Consider the following 15,627-nt stretch of genomic DNA (forward strand, 5'->3'; position numbering starts at 1 on the left):
TCTTCAGCGACACCCACGTTCAACCCCCAAGGCTTCAATTTTAGTTCCGTGACACCCAGTCCCGGCAGGGGTAACCTTAGCCCACACCCACCCCTGCTCTGGGGGCCCTCTCTCTACGTGGGATTCTCAGATGAGGGTTTCACAGAGGGAACGCTTGGTGGATGGAAGGGGTAAGATCCAGCTGTGCGACGACAAGAGGAAGCCCCCAGCTCGACACAGCCACGTGCATTTATTTGGATTAAAAATCAGACTCCAGTGAGTCACAGGGCCTCAGAGACTCTCGGTTTAGAAGCACAGAATGTTTTTTGTCACCAGCTCTGACTTTCCTTGGGATCTTTCCCTCCTGTTTTTTAGTGTCACCTGAAATTTGGCTGAAGAGAGCAGAGAGGGATACCCCGCACCCCATGCGAAGGTGGACAGAGCAGGGCCCACCCAAAGCTCATGGCTTTGGGACACACACAAGGAGGTTGGTACAGGAACGGGGCGAGGCAGAGACCAACAGAACAGTTTTCAGAAGAGGTTGTTATGAGGGTGGGGAGCGAGAAATTTTTTCATCTCAGGGCACAGGAGTGAAGTCAGAACCAGGCAGGTTTAGAGGAGGGACATGGGTCTGCCCCACTCACCACTGCATTACACCCGAGATTCCCAGATGGAAAGAGTGAAGCCACCAGTGGAGCAGATTTTAGTAGTGATAAGTCCTCCGAGCTGGTTGTTGGAGAGCAGCTTTGGCGCTGCCCAGCCCCAGGGCAGGAAGGTGGAGGAGGACGGAGGCTGGTGGCAGCAGGGACCAGCCGAGGAGGTGGCAACTGAGCAGCCCTCCTGCTCAGCCCCCTCAGGCCAGTGGCCAACACCTTCACAAAGCCTTACCCCGGAGAAAGGAGCGTGGGGAAGCCTTTGGTGCCTACGCTGGTTAGGATGAGTGCTAAGCATTCGCTCCCTCCAGCGCAGGCAGCTGCTGGGGCTGATGGACAAAGGCTGGACAGCAGGGGAGAACGGCTGTGACGAGCAGGAGCCAGCAATGATGACCCTGCTCCACCAGGCAGGGCGGTTTTTGATTAGGCTTCTACAACAACTCATCTACAAGATACATTCAGCAGCGGCGTCAAGTGTTGTGGATGGAAGTATTCTGCTTGTTTCCTTTCCTTCCCCATCTTCCACTGGTGGGGAAGGGAAAGCCACCAGCGCCAGAGCACACCTTTGTCTTTACTTTGTGACTTGATGGATGGCATGAGCCAGGTAGCCTACATTGCCTGATGTAACTCCCGCCACAGAGATTCGACCGTCCTTTGTCATATAGATGGAGAACTCCTTGATCAGCCGTTCCACCTGGGGTGAAAGAGCAGAATTCAAACCGCAGGCCAACCTCCCCTCTGTTAGCAGAGTGCAAATTCACCCAGCCAGCCAGGACTGAAAGCAAACCGAGTGCCTGCAGAGCCAGCAGTGCACCCTGTAAACCAAGGGAGATGCTGCTCGGCTCTCCGACAACACACAAACGCTGCAGGTATTCAGCTGAGAGAGTCACATCATCACTTGAGCTGAACTTTAAGGTCACCCCAGAGCAGCGCCAAGTGACTGCTTCCTTTGACAGATATGTCTGCTCTCAACCTCCACAAGCACAGCAGGGAACCGAGCAAGACTTGGGTCCCCATGATACTCCAGTGCTGAGGGCTTGGAGGATGTTCCTCCTGGAGGAAGAACTGCTTATGAGGGCTCATTTTGGCACCAGCAGTCGAGATCTTACTGACAAGGAGCGCAAACGACACCCTGAGACCCCAGGAACTGTTTTTACCTGCTCAGGCTTCAGCCCTGTGAAGCAGAACATGCCGATCTGGTCAGTGATGTGCTGCCAGTTGTGGGAGGATCCCTCTTTCTTGAGGTTGGACACCAGCTGAGTCCGCATGCTGATGATCCGGTCAGCCATGCCCTTCACCTCCACGAGCCTGAGAAGCCAACCCAGGAACTGCTCAGGGCTGGGATGCACCAACGCTGCTCAACCCCCGCAACTACCGGGAACCAACCCCCCTCCACCTGGAAAGGCCCCAATACCCCCAAAACACGGCGGATGCAGATGAACAAAGACCAGAGCTTGTGAAGCTGAAGCTCTGGCTAGGGAGCTGCTTCTTTCTCCTGGTACCTGAATGTATCTGCTATGTATTTATTCCATAGCTGTTGAACACTACTACCACAGTGTTGGCATCTCTCACTTCTGAAAGCTGTGGGTGAGGAAGAGGCCTCATGGCAGCACCGCCCAAACCCAGATAAAATATCTGCAGATAAATGGGGTACCTGCGGGGGTACCTCCCAGCGCAGGCAGACATCCCCTGCTCCAGGGCAGCACAGCTAGGAGACGTCTCTGCTGGTCCCTGGATCAGGCACAAGTGCCAGCCTGCCAAAGGAACACAGCTCCCAGCAAAGCCACAGCACACAGCCGGCCTTTGTTCTGCCAGGCCAGCTGCCGGCAGGGACTCGACACCGAGGGGCTGGGAGAGCTGCACAGGCTGACACCAGGAAGGAGGCTTAGAGCACGAGGGTCACATTCCTGGGTCTTATTCCCAGGGGGCTTATGCTTCCACTTCCCCATGTGACACATACTACATGGCTACACCACCTCAGTCAGTCTCTTCCACTCCTTGGATAGGCAGCTCCTGCAGCCCTCAATCCTAGGGAGCTTTATCCCCTCCTTTAGTGTTTTCTGCCTTGATAACGCAAGGGAAACCTGTTTGTGTCAGGCTGGACCGATACCAGCTGCTGCTAGGACATGAGCGGAGATTTCTCCAGAGGAAAGGGGTGGCACATGAGTCTGACTGTAGCCCTGAAGCTACGAGCTGCCCATGACAGCAGCAAACAGTAAGCACAGCACCGGGCTGCCACAAAGAGACCTCACATCTCACTGTCACGAGCATTAGGGATTCCCTCTCACCACTCCTTCCGTAGGTCAGGGGTGTTCAGGATGATAGAGGCGATGCGGGCTCCATTCAGGGGTGGGTTGGAGTACATAGGGCGGATGAGGATCTTCAGCTGTGACTCGACCCTCTTGGCTTCCTCTGCATCACTGCAGATCACTGTGAAGGCACCTGCACGCTCTCCTGAAAAAGGGGCAATCAGGTCCCCGCCTCTGACCTTGGGTACCCAGGGCTGGGGCAGGACTTGTCCAAATGCCACACAGCTTTAGCAGAGCCCTGGTCTCTAGAAGGGTCTCCACCAGCTCCCAGCAGGTTCTCTCCTGTGCCCCGACCAGCACCGCAGGATGAATACAGGCAGCGGAAACACACTGGTTGCTAAACCCCGGAGTCTCTCCAGCAGCCTGGAGGAAACCATTTCCACACTACCTGCCCTACTCACCATACAGCCCCATGTTCTTGGCGTAGGACTGCGATAAGACGACGTTGATGCCCTGCTCGATGAAATACCGCACAGCCCAGGCATCCCGGTTGATGTCCCCACTGGCAAAGCCCTGGTAGGCCATGTCAAAGTACACGAGGAGGTTTCGTTTCTGCCAGTAAAGAGGGGAGAGAGTGTCACAGGAGCTCAACGCCCCTCCAGGGATCAGGGTAGCAGGCTGAAAAGAGCCATGCAAGCAGCGGCCTGCTCAATGGCAACTGTGCTCTTCCAGAAGTTGTTCCCCTTTGTTTGCCACAGGGAAGGCAGCCCACAACCCACAGCTACCCACCACACATCATAACAGCAGGTCAGGACCTTCACAGTGCATTTATGGGATGTGCAGTCTGGCCCAGAAGGCAGAAGTAGGTTCAGCAGTAATAAATGATTCCATTTCAGTGTCTCCTGTATTATCAGTTTCCAGGAAAACCAGCTGGGAGCCCTCTGGGCAGATGCCAGCCCTCCCAACGCCTCCAGGCAGACAACCCAGCCACACTGCCCCTCTGTCAGGAGACCCACAGCCATCTCTAGGACCCAGAGGTCACTTTAATACCTACCAGTTCTCAGGACACTACGAAGGCCAGGCATCCCCAAGCTAAATTCCGTCAGCTACAGCTTGGGGGATCAGCAGGAAGGAAGAGGAGAAGGATGAAGGAAGAACCTGCCTCTATCTGTTTCCAGCTGAAACTTGTGAATAGACACCAAGCACGTAAAAGATCTCCCAGCACTTTTAATACACCAGCATTGGGAGCCCCGCTCCAGCTATCACAGCTTACTCTTTCAACCCCGCTGCTCTCCTTTCAGGCTTCCCTACCCCACCTTCCTGGGAAGGTGCCAGCAGAATGGTCAGTTAGAAGCTTTATGGGTGCATTTGTTTGATTCCTGTCTTCAGTACAGGAACATGACACCCATCCTGGCTTCAGGGAAGGGAGTAACCTTTAGCGCAGTGAAGGCCAGAGATGTGGTTTTCCCAGGAACAGCACAGCACCCCTGGGACACTCCACTGCTCACCTTCACCGTAGCTGCCAATTCCTTCCATTGCTCCTGCCGGGGATCCACCCCAGTGGGGTTGTGAGCACAAGCATGCAAGAGGATGATGCTCTTCTCTGGAATTTTCTAAGAAAGATATTACAGAAAATGAATTATTAATGACATCTGAGCATTCTCCTGAGCAGCTGAGATGAAACTCTTGCCCTAGATAGCTTAGATGAGCTCTGCAAGGCTTCTAGCCTTGATTTGGTGCTTTCAGGCATCATATTTAGGCTAAAGGAAGATCACCCATCGTCCCGCAACACCCCCCTGCTTCCAGGCGTGAAAGGCAGCTCACAGAAATGTCATCCATGGCTCCAGAGAAGTCAAGGCTGCACGTCTTGGGGTCGTAGTAGCGGTAAGCCTGAAGTTGCAATCCAGCATCACGGAAAATAGGTGTGTGATTGCCCCAGGATGGTTTGGGTAGATACACATCACGGCTAGACTTGAAGAACCGTTGCTGATCAAGAGAAAGACAGCATTCAAACACGCTGAAGCAATTAGAAAACCCCAGAGATTCAGCTCCAGTCAAAACGTGTCATTTCCTTCCCCCACCAGCCAGGGACTCACCAAAAAGTTGGCTCCAATTCGCAGAGATCCAGTCCCGGAAATACCCTGCACAGTGACGTACTGCAAGGGCAGAAACAAGTAGATGAGTCTGAGCAGTCAGGGTATGATACCATGAAAGCCCAGCCACTACGTCAGCATTGGCAAAACCACAGCAAAACAGGGACATGGGGCTGGAGGGGACTGCATGGGTCAGTGACTCCAGCTGCAAGGTAGGAAGTTGGAACCCCTGGCAAGGTCAAATCCGCTCCTTAGGAAGGGCTGTTTAACCCCAGCCTTCAGAGAAAGCAGTTATCCTTGGGCCCAGCCAGCCTGCAATTCAGAGGTAAGAACACCCCTGCCAGTTCTTCCACTTTTGCTGGACACCCACGTACCAACCGTGCGTCAGACAGCGCTGCCCACCCCCTGTTTCCCAGCCTCCTCCTTACCCGGCCGCTCTTGAAAGCTTCACTGTTTTCACCCAGAGCCAGTTCTGCGGATGCCCGGGTGAAATCTGCTAGCCCCGCAATGGGCAAGTACTCCTTGTCCATCTTCTTGGATGCTATCATGGCCTCCGCCTGGGAAGGAGAACACACATTCAGCAAGGAGGGCACCACCGTGGAGGGGATGGTGGACAGCTCAAAGTCACTTCTCTTCACATTTGCTCGCTCAAAAGGGGCAAAGCTTGGTTTAGAGGAGTTTCCTTTCAGAGACCAGGGCTCCTCCCAAGGAAGGGGCAGCAGTAAACATTTCAGATGAAACCCTGCTTTTACCATGGGGAACAGTGCTCAGCAACCACCAGAGCCCACAGTGGGTGCGACCGTCGGTAGAGCAGAGCCAGAAAACCTGGCACCAGAGGAGAACACCACCTCCGAGTCAACACTGCTGCCCAAGGACACGCATTTCTTTGCCCAAGCAGGAATTGTCCTGCAGGAAGGCGAGACCTGACTGTTACTGAAAAGCAGAGATTGTCTCTACAAAGGGAGACATCCCCAAATCAGGTAGGGTAGCAAACCTTTTGTAGGGCTTAATCATGCTGGGAGTGTTATTGAACTAGATGGAGCAGGTTGTAAGGAATTAATCCAGAAACCCCAGACAGTTTTGAAAGCAGCCTGCGTGAAAGCTAGCTCACCCAACCCTTATATGTGTCTCTCCCCAGCTTCACTAATCTCTACTTCTTTCAAGCAGATTCTGCATCAGACCAAGTCCTTACCCAAGAGAGGATCAGAGAGTGGAAGCAAAGACAGCAAATAAGGAGCCATGCTCAGGAAAAAATGCAGTGATAGAGACATCTGGAACACTCTGGGAACCCTATTTGTGCTCCCAGGGCAGTGAGACAGACCCTGGCAATATTCACATACTGCCAGGGAACTGTTCCCCTAACACCACTCAGGCTCCTGGTTGTGACCCAGCTGCAAGACACACTGACACAGGGAGAGCGAAGGCAAGGGATGGCTTTAAACCCCACGCTGATGAGAAACATGGACAAGGCATCCTCCCTACGCCAAGTCTATACACGTGTCAGCTGCCAGCTATTTAACAGCCTACTCCTACGCTTACAGCCCTGCAAGGCTCTGTAATCTCCTCAAGGGCAGTGTCCACAGCCAGCTCCCTGGGCTGGAGTTTCAGACTGGCTTATGGAAAAACTGGTAACAATGGCTCAGTAGAATTTCTAAGACTAATCCATCACGGGGACAATGTCAGCTCTCTCCTCCCACGTGGGCTGGCCCAGGCAACACCAGCCTATTCAAGAAGCACCTCAAAGTTCAGAGGACAGCTAGGTTGGAGGGCTCATGGAAGTCAGGGATGAATTAGATTAACCTGGGTGGGAACAGGGCGTATTCCCTGTTTTATCCCCTACTAAACAGCTCTGTTGTGTCTCAAAAACATTAGTACTGCTAAGGGAGACATCCAGGAACACTGTCCTGTTGTTAGAGACAAATCTTATTCTAGGGGCCAAGAGACAAACCTTGCTTAAAGGCCTTCCCTCTCCCTGACCCCCCCAGGGTGCCCAACACCTGGATCCAGCCCTGCCCAGCAGCCAACACCGGGTTCACCTTGCGAACACAGTTCAGCACCAGGCTTACCTTGCGAACACAGTTCAGGACAAACGGCTTCCCATTGTCATCCCGGTACGCCCCCACACCCAGATTCATCTTCTTGGAGTTGGTGTCGCGCTTGAAAGCTTCTGTCACTCCCAGGATGGGGTCGGGGGGACCCATCTCCACATGGGACCACCATGAGCTGAAGAGAAAAAAAAGCAGCAAAGAATTAGGCTTGAGAACTGGGCAGGGATGTGCACCAAGATGGGTAGAGAGAAAACCTCAAGGGAAATCATGTCTTTAAACCACTGTAAAAGGTATAAGCAATGCTGAGAGAATTATCCAGGGGAAAAAACCCAAACAACTCCTTTAAGATCTGTTATCTGGCACTGAATTTTACATTGCAGAATGGGTAGAGTCTCAGTTCACTGTGGGTGAAGATAATTGACTCCCTCCACTTCATTAACATGTAGAAATGGCTCTGCTTGCTCTATGTGCTGACACCAGAAAGGCCCCAGGAAACAGAAACCTTAAACTCTTATGCTCTGGCTAAGTGCTGTCCCTTCTCAGCCTACAGGTAGGATCGTGTAGGTTAGTCCCCTCCAGAGAACCTCGGCCAGCAATTGCACAAAGCATGAATACGGAGCCTCTTCCAAAATCCTGGAAGGGCTCTTGTGCATGAAAACTAATCTGCTTTTCCTGAAGCACTGGCTGGCCTCATCAACACGTGTCCCTTCCCTGCCCTACAAACTCTGCCTCGCTTCAGAAGGGATGTCATAGCCAAATGCTACTTACCTGGAAATCACAGAGGACACGTTCTTCCCAGTGTGACAACCTCCAGTGTGGAGGCCCCTTCCCTTGCTGACAAGCACAAAGCCTCCCTGCGTCAGGAGGAGCTTTGTGCCCCACTCCCCAGCAGCCACTCTACAAACCACCTGCCTCTGCTCTGTTGGCAGGACATCCTGAAGACAGAGAGGCTCTCTTAATGTCAAGGGCAGAGCAGACCACGCTATAAAAAGTAACCCGTTATTCTCTCTTTGGCTACAGCCGCTGCCCAGTCCCACATCCAGGCTTTGCAGGCTTGTAGGTACTGCAAGAGAAGTGGGGTGGTGGTTTTTAACCTGCCTAGCAGAGGGCAACGGCTGTAACAGCCCCCTCCTGAAGACAGGATAACTAAAGAAGCCCGACTCCACGCAGCTCTGAGCATCCTGACTCACAGCATCAACTGACACTTACCTAGACCCCTGATCTCGGCAGAGGCAAAGCATGCAGCATAAGGTAGATTGGGTTTATCTCCTCTGGGGCAGGATTCAGTCTTGATTGCTAAGGAAAAGCTCCCAGAGCTAATGCTGCCACATATCAGCTTTACCAAGCTTTGCAGCCCGGGGAAGGCTGCCACAAGTGAAGACAAGAAGCTTTTGCAACACAGAAATGCTGTCCCTGGGGCTGGATCCTGCTCCAGGCCATGCAGGCAGCCTGGAGCCACCCCCAAGCCAGCCAGACCTCCTGCTGAGTGCTCAGTGTGGTGACAGATTTGAAGGCAGCAGGGCCAGGTGAGTTGAAGGAAGCTCTAACGTGATCAGTACAACTCAGAAAATCATCTTCCCTCTCCACTGTCCTTGTTTTGGGTCCATTTAGATCCAGTTTATTCACTCCATAAACGTATTTTACATTAGCATACGTATATAGATTGCATATCATGGAGCCTCAAACGTCATTTGTCCTCTTGACTTAACTGCTCTTCCCATCAGTACAGTATTTCCAAATAAAGAGCCTCCATTTCTCCTCTTGGCAGACTCTAGAAAAAACAGCAGCCAACGAGTAGGCAGAGCCACCTCAGGTAGTTTAAAAATGGAAGATCTGTTTATGTTTTCTAGACCACTAACAAGTCTTAATTACCTCTCTGGTTAAGCACAGGATCAACTTAGAAAGGAGGATGAGTCAGTCATGCCAGCAACACACACCCTCCAGAGAGGAACACGGGCTGCAGCCCTGCAGAGCCAACCTGAGCAGGACACGCCAAGGGTGCTGGCAGGGTAAAAACCGACTGCAGGTTCAGGCAGCATGCAATGATGCTTTGGAAACCCCCTCCCAACGCCCTCCTGGCAACGTAGGGGTGTGGGAAGAAAGAAACACCCTCTGCACAGGAGTGTATCCCCCTGCAGTTTACCTGGTCTGGGATTATTTTGGTATCGAGGGTATATATATTTGGTATCTAAGATGGTGAGAGCACCTTCTTTCTGCTGGGCTTATCACCAAGCAGCTTACAGTTTTGGGTATTTAGGTCCCGATCCTGCAAACACTTAAGCAGGTCACTGGGCTCTAATATACTACTGCTGCAATTAATGCTGATCCTGATAAGCACTCCGAAGAGTTAAGTACTTTTGTTCTGAGCCCGTCTTTCTATCAGCTTAAGGCAGCAAATGGTAGGTTTAGGACTGATTTTCCCATTCTCAGCCTGAAGATTTTGGAGTGAGGGCCAAAGGCAGATTCCTCTGCTCTTTCCAGGGAGGTGAGCTTGCAGGGAGACAGGAGAAAAAAGTCCACGCTGAGTTGTCCAAGCCCATCAGGATGCCCAAGAAAACAGAAGCAAAGCTTTATAGACAAGGGTTTGGGAAAAGGATCTACTAGGGATCCAAGGCCACAAGTCCTAACACACTGCTACCTGTATATTACCATAATGTTGTCTCTGCACTGTATTATATTTTATTTTGAGCAATTAAAAGAGCATTTGTCTTGAACAAAGGTCAAAGTTATAAACTGCACATCTTTGCTGCCAGGCTGGAGGTATTTCAGTGCGGAAAACTAAACAAAGGTAAATTTAAGCTGGGATTGAACTACCTGAGGGATACCCTGGTTTTCTGAGCCAGTTTAATGCAAGTGCAGTGTGACAGATGGGACAGAGGGCAGGAAAATGCACCAGGAACTGCGTAAACCAGTAACACCCTTTCAAAATGTATGTGGAACTCATGGCCTGAGCTACAAAGACCTAGAAGCGTACTTATGGCCTCAAGCCAAGCCCAGAAAGCAATTCTTTCTCTAGGTAAGCCAGCACTTACAAGTCCAGTGAAGGTTTCCATTGTGAAGAGGCCAATCCAGCTTCCCTGAGGTACAGCTATGTAAGATACAGGATTTCAAAACCTCTGCCAAAGCCCCTGCAGCACTTCTGCAAGCAGGAGCAGAGCGGAGGGGCCAAAGGCGATGCTGTCTGGATACCACAGCTAACGCAAATATTTACACAAGAACAATGCCAACAGGCTGCCCTGGCTGTCATGGTTCTTTCAAGCCTAAAATTTAATTGCCCCCGTCAGCTGCGGTAAGCTTCTCACCAAGCAAAACATTTAAAATAGCTGTCTCCTCATACATCAGGGCAGCAGACTGAGTTATCATCTTAATTAGCATTTGTGTGTTGAGGGAGTCATTTTAACCGTTTCATATCTCTTCACCTCTGTCCTGATTTCAGAAAGACCATTCTCAGCACAGAACAATGGTAACAGCTCTGAGCACCACGTGAAGTTGCTGAAGATAAGGAAACAGAAACTGCTAACCCCTGCTTGGCATCCCCTGCCACGGGATAAGGAGCCACACTTTGGCAACAAGGGGGCTGTGCACACCTTTATTTACAAAAGGGATGGCCTGCATCTCTTTTACGTGACCTCAATTCAATTTGGTAATTTATAGTTTGCTGTGTAACAAGCTTGAGAAAAGCAAAGCTATTACCAGTGGGCCTGTATACCTTTAACAGGCCGGCTCCAATCCACGGGCAGGAGACACAAGTTCTAGATGGCTGCTCTCCCAAACCTGATGAGAAGGGCCAGAAGGCTGCCTCAGAAGCAGCAGGGTCTGGAAGCATTCATCTCACAAGGCAGCGAGGGGTCACGCTGGACAGAACAGTGTTAATCAATATCTAATAGCCTTCTTTGTCTGCTGAAATGAGGAAATAAAATCCCACTGCTTCCCTGCTCTGACAAGGGCTGGGAACTGATCCTTAAAACTTCCTGAGCCAGCACAGGCCAGGAGTCAAATGGCTCTGGAGAGCAGCAAGGCCTTGCCCGGACCCCTTTGCCCATTCTGCTTCTCAGCCAGCTGGTCATGGTGAGTGTTGCCTCTCAGGTCAGCTGTACTTCGTGGAGCCGTTCCGGGTTCTTCACAGGGTTCCAGCCTCACCCTGTATCCTTCTCTCCATCACTCCACTGTCTTCGGAGACAGCAGAACCCAGAGCTGCCAGCACAGAAAGCAGTCCTCACCGCAACACTCTGGCTCCCACCTCGCTGGCAGGGCCGCACCTCCGAAGGCGCAGCTCTAGCGCCAGGCAGCCGCACCCCCCAGCCCTCATTTCGCTCCGTTACCGGCGGGGTGGGTGTCCCCCACGCCCCGTTGCACGCTGCAGACACTCCCCCCCCCCCCCCCCCACTCCGCAGCGTCCTCGTTTCCCGTCGCACAGCACCGGCAGCGCGAGCACGCCGGGCCCCCAGTGCGCGTGCGCGTGCCGCCCTCCTCCCCACCCCCCCGCTGTTCCTCAAGGGGGCCCGGCCGCAGCCAATCAGAGCGCGAGGAGGCGCCGCGCGCCCCCGCCGATCCCGCGCGCCGTCCCCTCAGCAACCCCCTTCCCCCCTCCCGCCTCACAGCGGCGCCCGGCACCGGGAAGGCCCCTCCACCGCGGCACCGGAGGGGGAGGCCCCAAGGGTTGGGTCGACCCCCAAGCCCTCTCACCTGGCACGGGTGGCGGTGGCGGCGAAGCGCGGGGCGACGAGGAGCCGGCGGGTGTGCAGCAGAGCCATGGCGGCGGGCACCCAGCGGGCTGGCGAACGGACTCCCTCACGCCGCGGCCGCCGGGCTCGCGCCCCGCCCCGCGCATGCGCCGCGCCCACCAACCGCACGCCCCGCTAGGAACGCGGCCACCGCCGGCCCCCTGGCGGCCGGGAGGTCTCGCTGCAGCCGCGCCGCCCGCCCGCGCCTGCGCCGTACTGGGATGTCGCGGGAACGCGCAGCGCGGCGCTGGTCTGTACCGGGTTAGCTTGTACCGGGCGGTACTGGGACCGCACTAGGCTGTACAGCGATATACTGGGCTGCGCTTAACTGTATACGGCTCTACACCACCATATGGGGCCATACGGGCCTGTACAGGGCGGTATGGCGCCACACTGATCTACCTCTACAGGATTGTAATGGACCATACTGGGCTGTAGTTGGCCGTATGGAGCTGTACAGGGCTGTGTAGAACTGTATTGGGCCATACTGGGCTGTATGGGGCTGTACGTGGCCATAAAGGACTGCACTGTTCCGTACTGGGCTGTACTGGGCCGTGCATGGCTGTAGTTAGCTGTTGTGATAAATAATAGAAGAATTTTGCTTTCGCTAAAAGTAATTAAACAATTACTTCTTAGGCTAAAGCTATTATTAGTACAATGATCCAAATTTTAAGAAAAGTAAAAGACTTTACTACTGGGAAAAGAAAAGGGGGGAATTGATCTGAGGAAACACCAACCCAACAGCCCCCCCCTCCTTGGGATGCTCACCAGATGGTCCATATCAAAGGGTGGTAACTCCTTTGCAATGGAATGAGAAAGAACAGAATGGGCCATCCCTGGTATCCCTTGTCCTTGAGAGAAGAGAGGAACTGAAACCACTGAGCCATAAAAGACAAAGGAGCTGCAAATTGGCCCAGACTTGAAGGACAAGGTGTAGGTGACCACAGGGCTGAAGAAAGAAGAAGATAAGATTGTAGAAGAAGCCAGGAGGCGTGCCGAAGGTGTTGAAACCGGCAGCTGTGTGGATAAAAGGGGGTTTGAAACTTAAACAATTTGGTGAGCCTGGATGGAGCTGCGACTCCTCGGCCACCCCAGCACTGCATTTGCTTTCTTACCTTAATAAAGATTCATTAATCCATATTTGGATGTGATTGGCCTTAATCTACCTATAAGAAAATTTGGTGCCGTGACTCGGATCCAGACAACTGACTCGGAATTCAATTCTGGGAGGGTGCCCCCATCCTTGGATGGTCCCAGGGGGAATCCCGACCAGGCTCACCTGGATTTTCCGAACTGAGATAGGAGAGCAAAGAGGATACGGGGTGGGGGATCGGACTCCCCGGTAACACCCCAAGACGGCCGTTCCCCATAATATTTGTGCACGAAGACCGAATGAAGACTCTGGACTGAGTGAGTAAATTGCGATACTATTCGGTTGGGGATTGGGTACCCGGAGTGTGAGTGATTGAGACGTCCACCAGACTTAGGAGTCCAACGGGTGAAGCGAGCGTGGACCTCCCACTAGTGCGGTTCCCACTGCCCGCAAGGGCGTGGGCCACGAACGGGGGAAAGCGAGTGACTCGTGTGACAGAAGGCACTGCCCGAAGATGGGCCAGAAGAAGAGTAAGGCTTCTGGCACCATACAGAATAAGCAGGGTGGGGGTGGTGAACTCCCTAAAATACCTCCAGATAGTCCGTTAGGGCTTATGATTCAGCATTGGGATAGTTCCCCCTCCCGAAGAAAAAAATATCTAGGGAAAAGATGATCCATTATCGTATGGAAGTATGGGAGGGGAAGGAGATAAGTAGGGATTCATATTGGCCAGTTTATGGCTCTTTCGAAGATTGGATATGTCAACAATTAAATATTTATGTAAATGACAAACAGCCATTTAATAAGGAGGAGAGTGAATACGACTTCTTATGGATTCTACGTACATCATGAACCTCAAATTTATTTCCGCTAAAGGAAAAGAAAAACAACAAGAAAAAGAAGGATATAGATGACACTCCACCTCCTCCTCCTCTCTATTTTTCCCCTTTTTAATCTACCCCAAGACTCTGGGCGGGATTCTTCTCCCTCCGCTCCCTCAGAGTCCCCGTTAATTAAAAAAAATTCAATTCTGAGTCTGATGAGGCAGTAATTCCTCCTCCACCTAGGAGGACGACTAGAAGTCAGACTCGGGAAAGCAGAAGGGAAACATTATTATATCCGTTAAGGGAAACAGCAATGGGAGGACCCCAGCCTGGAGTTGGTTTTGTATCGATCCCACTCAGCTCTGGGGATGTGAGAGAATTTAAGAAAAATTGGGACACTTATTGGAGGACCCTCTAGGAGGTGGCAGAACGGTTTGATCAGTTCCTTGGCCCAAATATTTACACCTGGGATGAGATGGAATCCATCTTGAGAATCTTATTTACTAGTGAGGAACGAGGAATGATCAGAACCGCTGGTATGAGACATTGGGACCAAAGACATCAACAAGGACCCGCTGGGGATACAAAGTGGCCCCCCCAGTGACCTAATTGGAATAATTAAGACCCGGTCCATAGAAATAATATGATCGACCTCCAAGACATGATAATTCAAGGAATTAGAGATTCAGTACCGAGGGGGCAGAACATTAATAAGGCCTTCAATGAACAACAAAAGAAGGACGAGACCCCCACTGAATGGTTAGAGCATCTAAGGAAGGGGTTGCAATTATATTCAGGTCTGGACCCTGATAGTCCGGTGGGTCAGGCCCTATTTAAGACCCAGTTTGTGGCTAAATCCTGGATGGATATAAGAAAGAAACTAGGAGCTAGATAGTTGAGTTCCCAGGGTAATAGGGAGCCAAGGTTTGCCACATTTCCCACAGGAAAGGCTGGGAAGAAAAGCCTAGCGGTGGGGGAAAAAAAAAAAAAAAAAAAAAAAAAAAAAAAAAGAACAAGAAATTACCAGGTGGTATTCCATCAGACACTCCATTAGGAAAGAAGTTAACAAACTGGGATTACAGCCCATATATCAGAGGAAAGAGTAAAATCAAGATGGTAAATTATTGTATGTTTAAATGGATTAAAGGACCTATCAGGAAAGATTCGATGTATTGGCCAAAATATGGATCAGAAGAGGACTGGATTTGTTAAGCTCTTAATATTTGTTAATTCAAAGGAACCATTTAATCAAGAAGAAAGTGAATATGCCTCATGTTGGAAGGGGTTGCGGAGATTTGGGATTTTTTTTTAAATTGAAGCAGGGGGAGGTTGAAGAAGGTGAAAGGGAAAGGAAGGAGATGGGACCCTTTGGATAATTTACCCCCCCCATATAACCCGGCACACCTAGAAAATCAAGGGGTGAAGGGGGTGCAGCAGGAAGATGCGGGTGAGGAGGCCCCTGTTGTTAATATCAGACCTGAAACCCAGCAGCAACGAAGTGGGGGGAATTGTTTAAGGGAGCATGGGGAGACTAGGGTTAATCCCTTGCGGGGAAGTTCCAGGCTGTCAGAGGAGATTGATCAATTTCTGGGACCTTATATATATATACATGGGAGGAGATGCAGTCGATTATGGGGATCCTTTTTTCCCCTGAAGAGAGAGAGATGATCAGAACGGCTGGAATGTGGATATGGGAGAGAGAAAATCAGCAGGGGATACCCGGGGAACAGAAACTCCCTGTAACCCCTCTGCAGTGGAGTCAGAATGCACAAGAGGGGAGGAGAGATATGAGTGACTATACGTCATTATAATAAGAGTCTGGATGAACTCCTGAGAGAAGCCCAGAAAGTATATGTTAGGAAGGATGAAAAAAAAAAAAAAAAACAACAAAAACCCCACAACTATAACTAAAGCTAAAATTATGATAACTGCACAAGAGGCTGTTAGAAATAAACACAGGGAAT

General features: G+C 51.6%; 1 protein-coding gene across 2 annotated transcripts; it reads right to left on the bottom strand.

The window, feature by feature from the left end:
* Positions 1-210: 210 nt before the first annotated feature.
* Positions 211-11,869, bottom strand: GOT2 (glutamic-oxaloacetic transaminase 2). Of its 2 annotated transcripts, XM_032987475.2 has the most exons (11): positions 11,709-11,869; positions 7,041-7,197; positions 5,403-5,531; positions 4,978-5,037; positions 4,706-4,867; positions 4,390-4,494; positions 3,343-3,493; positions 2,921-3,086; positions 1,790-1,940; positions 1,196-1,326; positions 211-1,077 (listed from the first exon to the last, which is right to left on the bottom strand). In XM_032987475.2, the coding sequence occupies exons 1-10, from the start codon at positions 11,774-11,776 to the stop codon at positions 1,204-1,206; spliced, it is 1,272 nt and encodes a 423-aa protein (XP_032843366.2). In that variant the 5' UTR covers positions 11,777-11,869; the 3' UTR covers positions 211-1,077; positions 1,196-1,203. The 2 variants fall into 2 exon arrangements, with proteins under 2 accessions (XP_032843366.2, XP_032843365.2); XM_032987474.2 differs by having other exon boundaries at positions 211-1,326.
* Positions 11,870-15,627: the final 3,758 nt, after the last annotated feature.

Source organism: Tyto alba, unplaced genomic scaffold, assembly GCF_018691265.1.
Source record: "Tyto alba isolate M040663 unplaced genomic scaffold, T.alba_DEE_v4.0 Super-Scaffold_26, whole genome shotgun sequence".
Lineage (NCBI taxonomy): Eukaryota > Metazoa > Chordata > Aves > Strigiformes > Tytonidae > Tyto > Tyto alba.

Excerpts from the sequence above, each read along its gene's own strand:
- GOT2 (XM_032987475.2), bottom strand. The coding sequence starts at position 11,776 with ATGGCTCTGCTGCACACCCGCCGGCTCCTCGTCGCCCCGCGCTTCGCC. Across the intron at positions 3,494-4,389 it reads AATTGGCAGCTACGGTGAAG|AAACGAAACCTCCTCGTGTA; the intron begins GTGAGCAGTGGA and ends CTTTACTGGCAG. Across the intron at positions 3,087-3,342 it reads CAAGAACATGGGGCTGTATG|GAGAGCGTGCAGGTGCCTTC; the intron begins GTGAGTAGGGCA and ends CCCCTTTTTCAG.